This window comes from Dermacentor albipictus, unplaced genomic scaffold (assembly GCF_038994185.2).
Source record: "Dermacentor albipictus isolate Rhodes 1998 colony unplaced genomic scaffold, USDA_Dalb.pri_finalv2 scaffold_33, whole genome shotgun sequence".
NCBI classification, from domain to species: Eukaryota; Metazoa; Arthropoda; class Arachnida; order Ixodida; family Ixodidae; genus Dermacentor; species Dermacentor albipictus.
Genome location: NW_027225587.1, coordinates 2,399,431 through 2,417,909, shown reverse-complemented (window position 1 = coordinate 2,417,909; position 18,479 = coordinate 2,399,431). Strand labels below are relative to the sequence as shown.

Sequence of the window (18,479 nt, the reverse complement as noted above, 5' to 3'; positions counted from 1 at the left end):
AAATCGCAGTGTACTGTTGTTCTCTTTCACTTTCGTTAGTTCAAACTTTCATTAATTTGAAATGAAGCGGCTTTCCTTTGCGGTTCAAATTAATGAGCTTTTACTTTATATCTATGAAGCCAGTGTTTTTCTAGGGTGGCCATCTGCCTTCAGATGCCCTTTGCCAAAGCAACTCAGAGACATGGATGGCAGCAAAACTGCTCGAAAAGACTATGTCCTATTGATTCTCGCTTTGTTGCATAAGAAAGAAGTGCCATCTTTGTTCTTAGCATTGCATCAACTGAAATTGAAGTGGAGGGTTTTTCTGTGGTATGACTCGTTCTTCTTGCTTCTGTCAGGTCAGTGCTCCCACAGCACCGTGAATGCGGCGTAATCCATGGTCAGGAGAATGTAACGATTCTTTTCCAATGTCATTCCTTGTCGTGCTTTGTCAGTGGTCAAAGCAGCACTCCACCTGCATTATCACTGGTGTCAGCTAGCCAGAAATATTGGATGATAAAAGGGGCATAGAATTCAATAGAACGAATCCCTACATTATATCCGCCCATGTTGTGGAGCCACACATACAGGAGGAATCTACTGTGCAGGACTGGTGGAGCCCGTCGATTCATATTCCGTAGATGTAAGAACGTTTCTAATCGAGGTGTGGTAGCTGTAGGTGCTTCATTTTTCCATTCATGCGTTGTACTGATGAGACTCACAACCACAAGTTTCACCGATATGGTGAACTTTTTTTGGGTAACAATAAACAAGCATGAGCCCTGGCTGATCTGGCACCAGCTCATTCTGCACTTTTCATTAGTGCTAAGGCGAAGGCTATACTTCCTACATATGAGAGACGGTCTCAACAGGGGTGGTATTCTCGGGCAGTCACCTTCAGAGATAGTTTCACTTTTGCAGGACATAGCGAGACTCTGCACTGGACGTGTCAAAGTGTACATCCGACAGTGCTCTTGGCACATTGTGAAGATAGCATGCTTGCAACAGATCAAATACGTTGACCTTATCTGGTGACCTACACATCTGGTGCTGTGTCATGATAAATCTCGCAATAGTGAAGCTATCTCCAAAGCTATCTTTTGATTGTAGGCCAATGAATACTGCAGGCCAATGAATTGGCCTGCAGTATTCATTGGCCTACAATCAAAATGCAGCCGCAGCAGCCTCATTTCAATGCCAAACCTCCATGCTTAGCAGCGCAACACTAAAGCTGCTAAGCCACCACGGCGGGACAATAACAAAGGATAATTATTTTTTTGTCGCAAGGATCTATCTCTAATTCAACCCTAGTCAAGTTAACAAGAAAAAGTACCAGAACACAAAAGTTAGAAGGGCAAAAGTGCAAATAGGCTTACAAATAGATTACCAGAAAAAAAAAAAACATGAAGACAGACTACCATTTCAACTCTAATCTTTTATCGCAAAGGAAGTTCACAAATCAAGAACACATTGCAGCTCAAGGCCCATTTGCTTGCAAAAAATATATTCCAGTTCAGTGGTGAAGTCTTTTGATTCGAAAGTGGTTAGTGGTAATTTCAATAATTTGTTCGATTCTTTCACTGTTTTAGGGAAAAAACTGTTCTTAGAGGAGTTTGTTTTTACAAAAATTGGAGCCAATGTGTGTTGCGTTGTATGCCTTGTCTGCCTGGTAGTAGCCTGCTGTGTGCCATTCTGAAACTTTACCGGGATTTTTCGTGAAAGAAGTTTTTGAAGGAAGAGAAGGCGACTTATTTTCCAGCGTATTTGTAACGTTGAAATCGGGTGTTCTTGAATGAGCAAGGAAGGAGAATCTAGTCTTTTGTATTTACCGTATATAAATCTTACTGCTTTTCTTTGAATATGTTCCAATTTTTCAGTGTCCTTCTTTATGTAGGGATCCCACAGTACCAATGCATATTCCAACTTGGACCTTACACATACATCATATGCTAAAAGCTTTGTATTCACAGGGGAATTTTTAACCTTTCTTTTAAGGAAACATAACTTTTGAAAAGCAGAACTACAAATGTCCATGATATGTATGGACCATAATAGATTCCATAATACTATGATAGTCACCCATAATGGTGACTCCTAAGTACTTATACTTGTCAAGTTTGCAAATCGCACTCCTGCCGAGGTGATACATAAATATGCTGGGATTTTCTTTCTTGTGATGCGTAGAACAGTTTTTTGTCCCTGTTTAGCTCCACACTCCACTCCACTCTGCACACTAATCAATTGCCTGGAGAGCTGCCTGTAAACAATTATGGTCGTCTGTGCACAAGATCTTTTTAAAAACTCAGTCATCTGCAAATAATCTGATTGAAACATCATCTGGTAACACATCTATTAAATCATTTATATAAATTAAGAACAACAACGGCCCCAGTACATTTCCCTGGGGAACACTGGAGGTGACTGATAGCATGCTGGATGAATAATTTTGCGCTTGAACAAATTGCTGTCTGTCTTTAAAACTTTAAAATATGCAGCAATCCATCCTATGATGTTGGACGGTAGACCAATGTACCGCAATTTCAACAATAATTTACCATGAGGCACCTTGTCAAAGGCCTTACAAAAATTCAAGAAGAAAACATCCACTTGGCCAGACATGTCAAGAACACTAAAATATTCATGAACTGTTGCGACTAACTGCATGACTGTAGACAGACCTTTTCTAAAACCATGCTGGTAAACGGAGAGTATCTTATGTTCAACAAGGGATTTCTGCTGGGAACTTAGAACATGCTCCAACAGCTTCCAACATTGACTGGTGATAGAAACTGGATGACAGTAACGAGCAGGCGCCTCCCAGCAGCAACTCCATTTTTTATGTATTGAAACAATATGTGCCTTTCGCCAATCACATGGTATTTCATATGATCTCAGTGATAAGTTAAAGATATCCTTAAAAAATCCAGAAATCTGTGCAGCATAGCGCCTTAAGAATAAATTAGAGATGCCATCTGGTCCACTAGCCTTCCTTACATTGATATTCAAAACCATCGCCAGAACACCTTCGCGTATGATTAAAATTTCATGTGCACAATCACATGTGGGTGCCCTATGCTCAGTTTCATCTAGCTTCGAAAATACACTTTGAAAGTAGTGATTAAAATTTTCCTATATGCTACAAGGGTCTGTCACTGTACAGTTGCCAACCTTTATTTTTGATAATCCTATTCTAGTTTGGCCAAGAAATGGCCAGAATTTGGAAGGGTCATTTTTAGTAAACTTTTCCACACTGTTGCTAAAAAAGTTATGTCTAGCTTGCTTAATCTGAGTCAAGAAATTATTTTTAAGATGAGTAAAACATTCTGTTCCTGTTAGCTTTCTTTTTTTATTTTGCACTTACGAGGGGTTCTCTCTGGTAATCCATGGATTTGAATGACGTTTGCAAACGTATTTCAACGATATGAAATTTTCAACATAGTATGCGGCAGTATTATGAAACATCTGCCATGGTGCTTTCAACAATATGCCTTGGACCGCAAAGTAGTCTGTTATTGCCACATCATCTGCTTGATCGAAATCCTTAACTGCATTTTTTACAGAAGTTTCTTTCTTGCTATCAAGAGCTCTAGCCCACGTGAAAAAAATAAATTCATGGTCAGAGATTCCGATCTCAACTGTCACATGTGCACTACCAAAGATTTCACTAACGAACATAAGGTCAAGAATCGAATTCCCTCTTGTGTTCACTTTCATTAGTTGTTCGAGGTTAAGAGAAAGAATAATGTCAAGAATCGAGTCTTCAGAAGCGGAACAACTTTAACTGAGATTGTTCCAATTAATATTTGGCAGATTAAAGTCACCTGTGAGTATTAAGTTTCTGCTTTGTAGCTTTACAATTTCATCATATAGTAATTGAATCGTGTAATCTTCATTAGCATCAGGGCATCGATAGACTGTGACAAGGCAAAACGTTATTTCTGACAATGCCACTATTGGGAATAAGCTCTCGTGATTGTGGATTTGAATAGAAACTTCTACTTCTATTCACTTTTTGGCAATGACTGCTACACTGCCATGAGCGCCTCTGTCTCTTCTATACAATTGATAAGCTGGAGGAACTATTTCGTCGTCATGAATCGACTTGTTCGACCAAGTTTTGGTGATTACGCAAAGATGAGGTGCATGTAGCAGCAGAAGATCGTCAAGCTTATCTTATGTACGATGCTGTGAGCGTTCAGACACAGCAAACATAACTGGCGAGGCTTTGTTTGCTAGCTAGAAGAAGATAATCTGTTTGAATTTGGCACTTCTTTTCGAGTGTTCAACGTGTCATCCCACAGGAAAATTTTGTCACTTGTTGGAAGTTTATTGTATGCCAGCAATACCTTTTTCTTGGCATCTCTTTTGCATTTAGCACTAGCACAAAGCAACCTGAGTTTCCTTAATGTGTCTGCCCAGTAATTATGCTGAATTTGCGTATCCGTTCCTTTTAATATTTTGTTTGCCAAGACAGCTTGCTTTTCGCGGAAATCCTGAAAAGAAAGAATAATTGGTCGATTTGACTTCGGCCTTCCTAGTCTATGCATTTGCACAACCGATGAACAGGTAGCCTAGTTTATCGTGAAAAATGCCCTTTATAACTTTTATTCTTAGGGTTGTTTCTGTTTCGTCAGTTGTGTCTGGGATTCCAAAAACGATGAAGTTCGATTTGCGGCTTCTGTCCTCCAAATCTAATAATATTTCGTGCTGCGAGTGCAGATTCTTCTGCCGTGACAGCTGGGCTTACAACTTAAATCAAGGTAATCTTTCCCTGCATCTCATTTACTTTGCCTTCGAGGTCTGTTAAACGTGCACCAAAACTCCATATGAGTCTTTCTGTGTTCTCAAGGCGTGTTCTTAAGTCTGATATATCTGACCTAATTTATTGTTGACTCACAGGGTGTCTACCAACCGGGAAAACCGGGAAAACCGGGAATTCTCAGGGAATTTGAACAGTCTGGAAAAACTCAGGGAAAACTCAGGGAATTTGTGCTTCCATCAGGGAAAATTAGCTGTAACTTTATTGAAAGGGAACGAAGGTCGTGTTAATGCTGGCTCCAATAACAGAGGAATCGCAACGAATCATTATTGACGCCGTGTCATCGGCACGATGTATTGCCAGAGTAGTTAACGACCGATTTTCTAGACGCCCGATTTTTCGGACATGCCCGATAATTTGCACGGTTTTGCGGCACCACCACGTACTCCATATAGTCAATGTATATTGCCCCGACTGCAGGTCTGAAATGGCATTAATCAAAGCCGCCACCGCCGCTATTTTGATTATCTCGCCGCCTCGAACCGGCACTCTCGCAGGCAAATCCGTAACCACCACCGCGGCAACGTTCGTCAGGCCTAGCTGCTTCTATGTTCGCTATTAAGCTTCTTGCCGTGCGGTGCCGTGTTTTTCATTGAAAGAATTCGCCGCTATCACCAATGGCACCGACTCCGCCTTTGTAATCCTAGCGATTGGCTTTGAAGCTCGCAGAGCAGAGCGCGTTGCGTAATGCCAGTCTGCGAAAGTTGGCTTCGCCTTGGTACACCAGTGTTAGGCGGTGAAGCATAACAAGCGTGGGAAGGGGGCAATCGTCGCGGGACACAGTATACATTACTTAATTACACATGCGTGCACGTCGTCTTCTGTCACAGTACAAGCCCTGATATGCCTAAAAAGCGTACTGGCAGGCCTTCAGAGCTTTTTGAGACGTGCCTGTGGTAATTTTAGCCCTTAAAGGCAGTTAAAGACATGCATTAATTTTTTTCAGACTGCCCGTTTTTTTCAATTTTTTTTGCGGCCCCAAGAAATCAAATCCAAGAAATCAAATGTTGACTGTACAACTGACCAAGAGGATGCTTCAGATGATCCATGTGGTGAAAGCGTGGTAGAAGGAGGATGAGAACAGAAAGGACCGACGCACTGAGGAATTAATGGGAAAGGAAGGGTGCCGCCACCTCTTTGAAGGAGCTTGAGCTAAAAAAACTAAGTGATGGCTGATGCTGAGACACAGGTGTCCCTCATCCAAACCAAAATAAATTGTTTACGCAGTAAAACCCAACACTGAGATGTTGTGTACGGGCTGAGAGTATGTCAGGACAGTTGACGTTGACTTCCCAGCTGCTGAGAGAGAACCTTAGTTGTGACAAAGTTCAGGACCTCATACAGATGAGCTTGCTATCAGTTGATAGAAATAGCTGATATTAAAAAAATAGTTACTTATGTATGCATCTCCTTTTCATTCGTATTTGAAAATGTTCGACTCAATTTGGAATGGGCTCTACCATTTCTTTCGCTGTGCATTTTACTAACACCTTCCTTCTGTTTTCTTTTTAAATAAAATATATATTACTCCTTACTATTCAAACTGGATTAAGCCATTTTTTTGTTTCAACATGCTTACTAGAGAGTGACAGCATCGGGCAACGTGGTGTCAGCCTGTCTTGACATAAAACAAAGATCTGACTCATTCAGGGAATTTCGCAAAGGTGCTCAGGGAAAACCTGGAAAACTCAGGGAATTTGGAAATGTCAACTTGGTAGACACCCTGATTGACCTTCTACAAGAGTGTGCAGCATTACCTTTACAGTAGGTCAGAGGTTTCCTTACACATCCCCATAAAGCAGCAATTTACAAATGCAATAACAATCATCTGCAATATGCAAGCACTTCCATGGGCATGGCACAACAATGAGAAATCGGTTGTCACTATGTAGACAGGAGCCATAACTAACCTGAAGCATGAAAGCAAAACGCATGGTAAGCGACCTTTGCTCAGCCGTTTCACTGTGCCCATTGAAGAAGGTCCAGAACGGTACAGTCTGTATAGCAGGGCCTTCTGTGACATCACAGAGCAATGGATTGAAGCAAAGAACAGAGCAGCGTCGATGATGTAGATTTGTCCTTGGTCCGCATCCATTCTTGTAGCCGTAGACGCTGGTAGCAGCGAAGCTGAAGCAGAAGCAGGGAACAGTGCCCCGCCAATTGACAGTAGTAACGCCTGAAGGGTGAAAGCAAAATGCATGGTAATTGATCTGTGCTCAGCCGTTTTGCCCTGCCCACTACCCCAGCAAGATTTGGTTTCCATGCCCCAAGATTTGCTTTACATACTGTTGTGGAGCTGGCCACTTTCATAGCCATACTGTGATTCACCCGCCATGGTCTTCCAGTGGCTATGGCATTGCGGTTTTGATCCTGGGCACAGCGGCCACATTTTGATGGGGGCGAAATGCAAAAGCACTTGTGCACTTAGATTTAGGTGCACATTAAAGAATCCCAGATGGTAAAATGGTAAAAATTAATCTGCAGTCCCTCACCATGGTGTGCCTTACAATCAGATTGTGGTTTTGGCATTTAAAACCATTGATACCTAGGCGTTATTATCGACAGGGACCTTTCATGGAGCCCCCACATCTCATACTTCAAGAAGAGGCTTACCTCTATCGCCCATATACTAAGGTTTCTTGCTGGTAAATTGTGGGGCACAGCCGTGGCATCTATGCTTCCACTATACAGGACACTCTTCCTAGGATACTTGCGATGTAGCACACAAGTGCTGTCTAATGCTAACAAAACAAACATTTGTGCCGTACAGAGCATTCAAGGCCAAGCCCTTCAAACATGTTCGGGGCTACCTCGATGTGCTTCAAGCGTAGCAACAATTGCCACTGCGAGAGACCACCCAATAACGACTTGCATAGCTGTCCATGCACTCTGGGCGCATGTTTGCCATATATCCAGATCCCTGACCACCATCTCGCTCGCTTGCCTGAGAAAAGATCCAAGGCAGCGTTTTCCAGATTAGTTGCAGCTATTCAGCACTCTTTGTCATTGAGCTGCTCGTCCGCAACAAGAACGCCATCCCCTTTGTGGTGCTTAACAAAGCCTCCTGTGTACCTTGCTTTTCCAGGAATTGCGAAGAAGGCTAGTGTGACCACCGCAGCTCTCAAGCAGATCGCATTGGAACTTTTGCATCGTTCGTACACTAACCGAATCCATGTTTACATGGACGGTTCGGTCTTGGAAAGTTTGGCAGGTGCCATTGTTATACCATCTGAATCGGTCATCAAGTTTGACTTCGCACATAACGACATCTACAGGTTCCAAACTGGCCCCCCTTTCTTGCTGCTGTTGAATACATTGAAAAAGAGCTACCTAGCAAATGGGCAATACTTTGTGATTCGAAAGCAGCCCTCCAGAGCTTGTGAGGTTTACGATGTGGTAATTACAAACAGCTGGTGTTCCAAATCTATGAAATTCGCCATTGCGCTTCTGAACGAGGACATGATATAATCTTTCAGTGGCTGCCAGGACATTGTGGCATTGTTGGTTATCATCTCGTCGATGATGCTGCCCAACGTGCCCAGGTTGGAGCACCGACACTCCTTACACCTTTATTGAGAGTAGACGCTGCAAGAGAGCTTCACAGTCTCGCTCGTACCATCATGTTCAGTTACTGGCATACACCACAGAACTCTAACCGTCGTTTGTACAGCCTCGACCCATCACTGAAACTGAAATTACCAGCAAACCTTTCACGGTGTGATGCAACACTGCTGTGTTGGCTGTGGGTAGGAGTAGCATTCACCAACTCCTACAGCTATCGTATTGGAATGGCGGACTCACCAATGTGCGCTAAGTGCAAGTGTGAAGAGACCATCAGTTGTCATCTGTGCCACTGTTCTTACTTCGATAACCAATGTCAGACTCTCCAGTGTGCCTTGAATAGACTAAACGATAGGCCATTCACAGAAGCAAAAGTCTTGGGAGCCTGGCCTCACAGTTCATTAGCCCAGACAGCCATTCGAGTGCTTCTTTAGTACCTGAAGGCAACAGACTTGAGTGCCCGACTGTAGACATCCTGTACCTGACTTAGTGCATGTGAAAGTGTGATGTAGACATGGCTTCTCTCTCTCTCTTTCACTCCCCCTCCCACATGTAGGGTAGCAAACTGGACTCAGTCTGGTTTATCTCCCTGCCTTTTCTTCCTCCTTTTCTCTCTCTCTCTCTGGCATTTAGAATCGAAGAATTTAATAATGTTTTTTAGCCATACTGTGGCTCAACAAAAGCCACAAGCTGTAGAATTCCTCAAAGGAAGTTCTACAGTAGCTGGACTTCCTTCCAACTACAGAGTTCATCACTGTAAGCAGGCAGAAACACCAGAGAAGAATCAAAAGAATCTTTGAAACATAGACAGCTGAAGCTAAATCTTGTCATTGCAGTATAGCAAAAAAATCCTGGCCGAAGGAAAAAGCTCGCAAGTGTTCTGAGGGCACCACCTACACAGGAGAATTTCGAAGTTTTACACTTCTCGAAAGACTGGTCTGCATTCTTGCCAAATTTCTTTAAAACTATCTGCAATGCTAATACGCATGTTTTCAAACTTTCAACTTATTTTTCTCTTCTTTCAATTTAGCGATGCTTCACTGCTTGTGCCCGAAAATTCTTGTACATAATTTGGTTTAACCACTGCCAAATTTTGCATGCACGTGCATATAGATGTGTACAACGCAAGTGTCTACCGTAATATCCTGATAGATTCCCCGCCCCTGTTTTTCGCATGATTTGGTGTTTTTACCAAAGCACCAAAAGATAGCCCAGTTCTTATGATACCATTGCCCTAGAGTGGCACCACTGCTGTTGCCACCAATGGTGATCGTGGTAAAAACGGGGTCAGTTAGCTACTGCCGGAAATAAGGAACAACGCTTACTGTGAAGGACAGCGATCTTCAGCTGATCCCCCTTTGATAAAATGCTGACCTTGGTAGAAGCTAGGTACATGGAAGATAGCGAACAATGCTGAAAAATACCCGAGCTTGTAAAACTTGGTCACTTCGTCTTTTGTCACGGAGTAGCAAGGAGGTCGTGCCGCAATAGTGCTTCACGATTGAAGAGAAAGCCGAGGCGGTTCAATGGCACCGGAACACCAGCAACAATGTAAGACTGCCCATCAATTTGGGGTGGACTGCAAGGAAGTGATGCTATGGAACTTGAGTGACACAATAGAACAGGGATAGTTACTGTTCTTTTAAAGGTTTTGAGGAAGACTGAACAAGGGCATATGAACAAACCTTCACAACCTTTGGCTAAGATTAATTATTTTTTTCCAGCTTTTCTTGATTGTTCATTGGAAGTTAGCCCACTCCCTCATTTCGCTCGATTTGTGGAATATTACGGTAGGCTTTATTGTAATTTGAAGCATTTTTGGTCACATGCATTTTAGGAAAGCAGCCATCAATGTTCTCGATCACTGAAGTCTAGATTAAAAATAGTATGTTTAAATAATAAAATTAGTATAAAAGTTTTTCAGCTTATTTACATTTATATTTGCTTAAAAGGGGGAAATATAGGCTATTTTATAACTCTTCTAGGCCTGGTATGAAGCCCAAACATTGCACAAGAGATCCTACTTTTCTTACTTCCAGGGGACACAGAAAGATAACCAAATATGATATTGAGTAACTAAAATTGTATTCAGAACTTGATTAAGGTCTATACTGTAAATAAATTATATCCAATGAACTTTATTAATGATGAAAACTGATCACATAGGTGCACCTTCCCTTAAAAGACCTGTAGTACTTCTCCCCTCTAATAGTCAGTATTGCAGTTTCACTGAGCAATGCTCAGCAGTATATGGATGTTTTAAGTTAACATTCAGCATTTGTCAATTTTCACAAAATGTATAAGCGCAGTAAATTGTAAGTTCAACTGTAGCAAATATTCGACAGCCTGTGGTTTCTTATGGTTTTTCTTGTGTTATTTAACATCTTAGTATATATCGGCAGCCTCTATCAGCACAGGAAAGTTGTCTTATAAAGAAATCACTTTGGTTGAATTATTGCTACATTCAGTTTTTCTTGGCTTCTATGGCAGTGTATGCATTCTAGGTTGCATTATTCATATGAGGGTGCTGCCAGGCTGCACTCAGTTTGAAGCCAGAAATTTTTATGGAACCATTTGATGCAGCATAGAACAGGCTGTACAGCATTTTCTTTTCATAACGTTAATGTGGAAAGTTGAGAAAGCAGCAAAGGCCACTACACAACATGACAGCAGCTTCTCAAGCTGTCTGTCATGCATTGATAATCCACAAATGAGGGGCAGCTGCTCGTGGGCAGCAGCAAAATTCGACAAATGCTAACTGCTTTGTACGTATATGTTGGGTTCTGTCTATTAAGTGTCTCCCATCAGTGGCTGAAACCTGCAGCTGTAAGGAGCTGTGCAAGCTGTACAAACCAGATCGTTGGCAAATACTGGAAGGATGAATTTCAATTTGTACTCTCTGACCAACATGTTTTTTCTGCTCCTGCCACAGATGCAGGAATTGTTGCATTGTGTTGTGCTCCAAAGATCTTCCTTTGTTACCAAATGCTATGAACTAGGGCAGACAAGGGGCTCGAGCTTTGTTCAACACAACTGCACAAAGTCAGCAAGCAAAGGAAGCTAAGGAAAGCACTGGGGGAAACTTACCTGGGGTTTTAATAGAAATTTATTTATTTTATTTTTATTGGCTTGTACATACTGCAGTCTATACAGACCAAGCAGGTGGGCAAATTTCTGGTGGGCATAGTCAACATAACATCAAAATAACAAGTTCTCATCAGAACAAAATGCACTTGCATATGCGATAGTAAAAATAACATGAATAAAAGAGGGGAAAAAATAACATTCCATAACATTGTGCAAAATGCATGAGTAGTGCCTGCTCAAAATTATCAGCAGAGGAAATTTCTGAGGGTAGATCATTCCACTGAACAACAGTACGAGGAGAGAATGAATTTTTAGACAGGTTAGTGCGGGCACGGAAAGGGAGCAAGTTGTGAGCGGGACGGTGTCGGGACACGCGTGACAGGTAAGGTTGAATGTATATTCGTCCATTAAATTCAAGCGACTTGTCGTACATCGTGAAAAGAAATTTTAGTCGTGCCACAATTCTTCATGCTTCTAAGGTAGGGATATGGTTTTCGGTCATTAGTTGTGATGGCGAATCAGTGGACCTAAACTTGTTCAAAATGAACCTTACTGCTCGCCTCTGAACCATTTCAAGCTTATGCTTATCCTTTATGTAATAGGGGTCCCATACTATTAGGGCGTTTTCTAGTTTTGGCAATATATAAATTCTGTGTGCTAGAAGTTTTAAATTTGAAGGTGCTGTTTTCAGTTTATGATGCAGAAATCCAAGCTATTGAGAGACGGATGCACAAATGTTCGCAATGTGTTTCGACCACGATAGAGTGTTGGTAATTGTTATGCCTAGATATTTATATTCCGAGACTTCCTTTATTTGTGTACTATTGATGCAATATGGAAATGCCATAAGTTGCTTTTTGTTCGGGACACGAAGTAAGACAGTTTTGTCAGCATTTAGGGTCATAGACCAGGTGGTGCACCATTCATTAAGTCTGGCTAAGCTAGTGGTTAACTGAACTTGATCATCACTGCAAGTAATCTCTTTAAAGACAAGACAATCATCTGCGAACAATCTCATGTTAACATGTGGATGAATTGTGCTAGTTATATCATTAACATAGATTAGGAAAAGGAAAAGTACGCTTCCTTGAGGTACTCCGGACGGAACTGGTAATGCAGTAGAAGCATGGCCGTTAACGTCTATGAACTGGCTATGGTTTGAAAGGTAGGCTCTTATCCAATTTATGATAAATGTAGGAAGGCAAAGCTTAGTAAGTTTTCCAAGAAGTTTACCATGAGGGACGCGATCGAACGCTTTACTTAAATCAAGGAAGATAAGATTAACTTGTCCGGAAGAATCAAGCGTTAGAGCGATTTTGTGAACAGTTGTTAAAACTTGCATAGATGTCGACAGTTTCTTTCGAAAGCCATGCTGAAATAGAGAGAGCAAGCTGTTACTTTCAAGAAAATTAGTTATATAATGAGCGATGAGGTGTTCCAGTGTTTTACAGCACGTGGATGTCAACGAAATGGGACGATAGTTTTCAATGCTTAGGCGATCACCCTTCTTGTGGACTGCAATAACACGAGCCACACGCCAGTCATCAGGTAAAGTCGCTGTGCTCATAGATACAGAAAAGACAGCTGTTAAGATGTGTGCAACAGGCTCAGCGTAACGGCGAAGAAAAGAATTTGGTATGCCATCCAGTCCCCCAGAAGATTTTTCTTTAACATTAAGCAATAAGGAAAACACGCCTTCAAAAGATATGAAGTCTGACACTTGGCACGGAGTAGGAGCCTCCATGGCTCTATCACTGCAGGTGAACACAGAATGGAAATATTCATTCATTATGTTAGATATTTCCTGAGCATCGGTGATCACAACATCGCCGACGTTGCCTTATTTCTTGCAAATGTGTGTTTCCACTGCCAAGATATCGCCAAAATTTATCGGGACTGGTTTTTATGTAATTCGGCAAAGTATTGGAAAAATATTTTTGACGGGCAAAAGACAATGCGTCTGGAAGCTGGACTTGCAGGTGGCTAATAACTTCAGGATTTTTGTTCCAGCGTTTTTTTGGCACGTTTTAACCTGTGTTTTATATGTATAATTTTTCTGTCAATCCATGGGTTTCTTCGTTGTGGTTTAATAAATTTAGTCGGCACGAAGGCATCAAAACAGTAGTTAATGCAGGTCACAAACGCACGCCACAGTGAAGTAACATCAGCTTTTGGTAGGCTGTCAACCAGCTTTCAAAGTTCATCAAGGATAGATTGATCGTTGGCATTAATAAAGTCTTTGACAGTTTTGCAGGGCTTAACGTGCTTCCTTTCACAACTATCAAGCCTACTACTGACCAGTACAAGCCTGTGGTCCGATATGCCCTCTTCCACTCGGAAATCGAGCTCTGTCATATTTTTGCTAAGAAATACAAGATCCAAAATTGAAGCAGTATCAGCATTGTCACGTGTTTTCAAGCACAACCTGTTCCATGTCACATGCAAACATTGTCAAGAAGAGGGCTATCGGCCAGCTGCATCTGGGGCCTGTGCAGCCAATTAACTGCGGGTAGGTTGAAATCGCCTGCCATGATAATTTTCCGGGGTTTCAGCACAGTCATATAGTCATGCAGCAAGGACAAGAACTCGGGAGGGGGATGATGGTGACCTATAAACCGCACATACCACAACTACATTACCCCAACAATTAACTTTCAAAAACATTCTCATGGTTTTCGATCTGAGGAAGTATTTCTGCGGAAAACATGCTCTTTAGAATAATCGCAATACCTCCTCCCCTCGATCCACGGTCCCGACGGAAAATCTTATGTGATGGTGATACCAGTATTTCGTTGCTATAACACCATCATGCAGCCAGGTTTCTGTGACAATTGCAATATGGGGGTCGTATCTGAAGAGGCATTCAAGTTGTTCTGCCTTATTTATTATACTTCTGGCATTGAAATTTAGCACTCGCAGGGTTTTAGAAATGGTGCACGTGTTCTGTCACGCATTACTAGAAGTTTTGTTTTCGCGGCTCACGACAACTCGTTGAGCTATACTGTCATCCCAAGCATAAACGCAGCCATCAAATTTCACTTTGTCATTGATAAGAAAAGCACGTTTTCCATTGTCGACATCCTGTTTGACAGTTTCCCAAAGAAGTTTTCGTTTTCTCAGTTTCTTTCTGTAATCATTCTGGATATATACCACTACCCTTAAGCTTACGCACGTTGCAAAAAACGGCCTCTTTTTCCAAAAAGTCGTGGAAATATACGATAACTAGTCTTTTTCCTGGCTGTCTTCCAAGACTATGAATACGCGCGATAGATTTGCATGATTGCTGCAGTTTTTTTTAAAAGATGTCATCAATGACTGATTTTCGTAACGTTTTATCATCTTCATCGCCTTGCTCTTTGACGCCAAAAACAACTAAGTTTGATCGGCGACTGCGGTCTTCAGGGTCAGCTATTTTTTCGTTCTGTATCATAACTACTTGATCTAAAGACCGAATTTTGTCTTCTAGTGTTTAAATTTGGAAGGTTTTTTGGCTAATTTCTAGCAGAAGCTTATTGATTGCATTCAATCGTGTATTAAGAGTGGCGACAGCTTGTTCATTCGATGTAAGACACTTCCGAATACCAGTTAGCTCAGTTAATATGCTTGCTTGCCCTAACTGAAGGCTCTCGAACGTTTGTTCAACTGTGGGGCCTGGGTTTTCTTCAATGTCTCCACAGACAAGCAATTTACACACACAGAAACAGTCGTAAGCAATTGACAAGCATGTCCATGGGCACGGTAAAACCACCAATGTAATATCATTACTGCGGAATGTAGAAACAGACAAACTAACCTGGGGAAGGAACATAAATCGTTTGATGAGCAGCATGATCCCTTCGGTTTTGCCGTGCCCACTGACGAAGAAAAGGTGCAGACTGTCTTTTATATCCCAATCCGATGTGGTCACAGGCGGTGATTTGGCGTGCGCAGTATGGAACATGTGCACATGTAGGTCGGCGGATGATAGGAAGTGAGGAGAAGGGGAGTGGCTGTCGTCCACGTCACACACTGAGAGCACTGTCGACAAATTTGCTGTAGTCGATGAAACGGCGCTGACAAACAGCAAAACCTGGGGAAGGAACATAAATCGTTTGGTGAGCGGCATGATCCCTTCGGTTTCGCCGCGCCCACTGTAGAAATAAGGTAAAGGGAAATGAATTTGGGCGAAAATACAACCTGACGAATCGTCTTTAGCATTACGTGTGTGAAGCTCTACCACTTGAGCAACAGCAACTGTTCTCCAATCTAATGTGAAAGGTATTTGCTTATGTACAAGACCTGACCCTGAGAGTGTTAGCTAATGCCCCTCATCGCTGTGCTGCTAGATATAGAAAATTAATTTCGCATCCCAATGACTTTGTTGTAAGGAGGGTTTATTAAAGTTTAGCTTTGTTAGTGAACCCTCCCAGGCTTTTCCTATTGTGGCTACTGGCTGGCTGGGTGGGTGCTGCTGCTGTTCTGCCAAATAACGCACCCCCCCCCCCCACCCCCCAGAAAAAGTTGAATTGTTAAAATAATGCGTAAGGAATGCAAACCAATATAAGAAGTCTCATTACATAGCATGCGTGCATGAGTGCACATGCTTTAGTTTCCTTTACACCAGTGACTCGGGAATGAAATGGGCAAATTTATGGCATTTTATAAGCTACTTCATGCACGCTTTGCTTCACATATATTCCAAAATGTGCATTGGACCTACATCATTTTTGTACTTAGCGGAGAGTATTGCTCTTAAGCACATTTCAGAGCATGACTTTGGCAGTTCTGAAGCTGCGCTTCCAAACTTGCTCGTGAATTTTCACTTTGGTACCTTTCTTTCTATTCAAGCGTATTCTAGGCCGTCTGTTTTACTTTACCCGGTAGCTAATCCATGTGAATGGTTTCCTTTTAGGGTCAGAAAAAACAGTTACAAGGCTGTGGAAGTGTCGGAAGAAGCTTCCCGGTGGTTCAGGAACTTCCTCAATTGTGACAGCGTTCGACTCGTCAGAATTGTTTTGGACAAGGAGACCATTGATCGAGGAAGAGATGGTAGTGCTTCGGTAATGTATTTATTTATGCTGGTATGACAAAAAAAAAAGTAGAATCATGCAAAAATCCTGCATTTTGTTGCACCTTGCTATGTTAGGTAGAGTGACTGCAAAAACCACACTTATTTAAAAAATATTTGCTAATACTTTTTTTATGTAGCATTTAATGTCCCGAAACTGGGGGGCACAATGAGTCACAATAGATGTTATAGTGGAGGGCTCCATGTTAATTTAGACCATCTATAGTTCCTTAAGATGCACACAATTCAAATTACAGAAGTGTTTTGGCATTTTTTCCTTTGTCAAAATGCGGCCGCTGCAGTCGGGAATCCAACCCACGACCTTGTGCTCAGCAGCAAAATGCACTGTGTGGGTACCACACTTTCAGATGTGCTTGTTGTTCATCCTCCATGTCCTTGAGGGACACCTTCATAATTGGACACCTTTCCAGGTTTTCCTACAGTGCATTAAAGGGACACTAATGTGCACCACCAAATATGTTTATGGGGATCAAATGTGTGTTCAAGGCTCTGTTTGAAATTATTTGACAGAAAGGTTCGTTACTAGTGGAGGAAATGAAGGCCAAATGTTCCCTTTCTGAATTTCGTGCTTAAACAGCACCACAGATATGTTGTTGTGGCATCATGGATTTCAATTTATTTTGCCTGTTAGAGTAATTTGGATAGAATGAGCGGTGCTTCTAGCCCAAAGCTCTGCTGCTTTGGCACAATTTTTTGGGTAGTTGCTATAAAATATGATGTACTTAATTACTTGTGCTCTCATTGAATTGAGGCATCACACCGTGGGTTGACCATTAAAGAAAAAAATAACTTTGTGTCAGTATTGCTCTATTAAGCTGTTATAATGATACTCGAATATACTACACTTTTTCTTCACTTGATGTTAAGCTTTTGCTGCACTTTTTCTTCAGCTGATGTTAAGCTGTTGCCGTAGCAGTTACCATTGCTCCTTGCACATACTTGGAGCTCTTTGCGATACTTTCTATCATGTTAGGCACTTAACTGGTCATTGTTGCATCAGTTTCAACTTTGCGTGATTTGAGTCTCCTTCTTCCTGAGCAGTAATTTTTTAGCAGAAATTTTTATTGTCTTGATTTCAGGTTGCCTTCCAAGATAAGTCGTCATTTCAAGTCCTCTCAAAGGCATCACTGGATGAGCTAGTATCGAGGCTGCCTCCAGGTAGCAACATCAGGCAGCGCAATTTTCGGCCCTCACTCTTTGTTGAAGGCTGTAAAGCCCATTCAGAGGTAATTGTGAAGTCAAGGGCTAGGGTGTTTGCCACCACACGACAAATGGCCCTCTCGTTTTGCCTCTTTGTAGGACCACTGGTTGCGCTACAGGATTGGAGAGGCAGAGATGGCTTTCTTGGAGCGCACAAGAAGGTAATGCACTGTTTCTGGAAAAAAAGACATTGGAAACTTCAACTGCACCGCCAAAATGATGAATTAGCTCAGATGTGAAGTAGACTCTTTTTATGTGAGGCGGTTCATATAATTGCGAGCATACCTTGTTGTGCACTTGTTTCCATTAATTGGGTATCTTCCACAAAAATGTTTGCCGAGTGGGAGCAGCTCTGAAGAAAACCTGCATAACAAAACAGTAGACTGCATTATGGATTTACGCATCTGGAGTGTAGAGACCTCAAGCATTTTCCGAGGTATGAAGCCTGCCTTCAGGTTTTACAAGAAAGCTTGTGGCACTGTCATTCAGCATGTAGGCCAGACAGCCATGTCAGCTTCATTGTTTTGAACATGGTGCGCCACACTTGCAACTGATCACGAACACGATGCTGAAATGACTGACTGAATAAACTTTATTGAAACCAGCAAGAGATGGTGGCTGGGCCTAGGCCTCCCACGTGGGGACGTCGAGGTGTTGCCTCTTCGCCGCCTCGCAGGCCTGCTGGGTCGCCCAGAGTTGGTCGTCAAGGTTGGGGCTACGCAGGGCAGCGTGTCATCTCGACGAGAGGGTCGTGGGGTTAGTGTC

The 18,479-nt window shown here is 42.1% G+C and overlaps 1 protein-coding gene across 1 annotated transcript in view; it reads left to right on the top strand.

The window, feature by feature from the left end:
* The window catches only part of LOC139052761 (mitochondrial amidoxime reducing component 2-like), a 52,307-nt gene that overhangs the window by 20,799 nt on the left and 13,029 nt on the right, over positions 1–18,479 (top strand). The window contains exons 4-6 of the mRNA XM_070529840.1: positions 16,338–16,485; positions 17,594–17,740; positions 17,814–17,875. Of these exons, the coding sequence (XP_070385941.1) occupies positions 16,338–16,485; positions 17,594–17,740; positions 17,814–17,875 (357 nt within the window). The remainder of the gene's footprint in view (positions 1–16,337; positions 16,486–17,593; positions 17,741–17,813; positions 17,876–18,479) is intronic.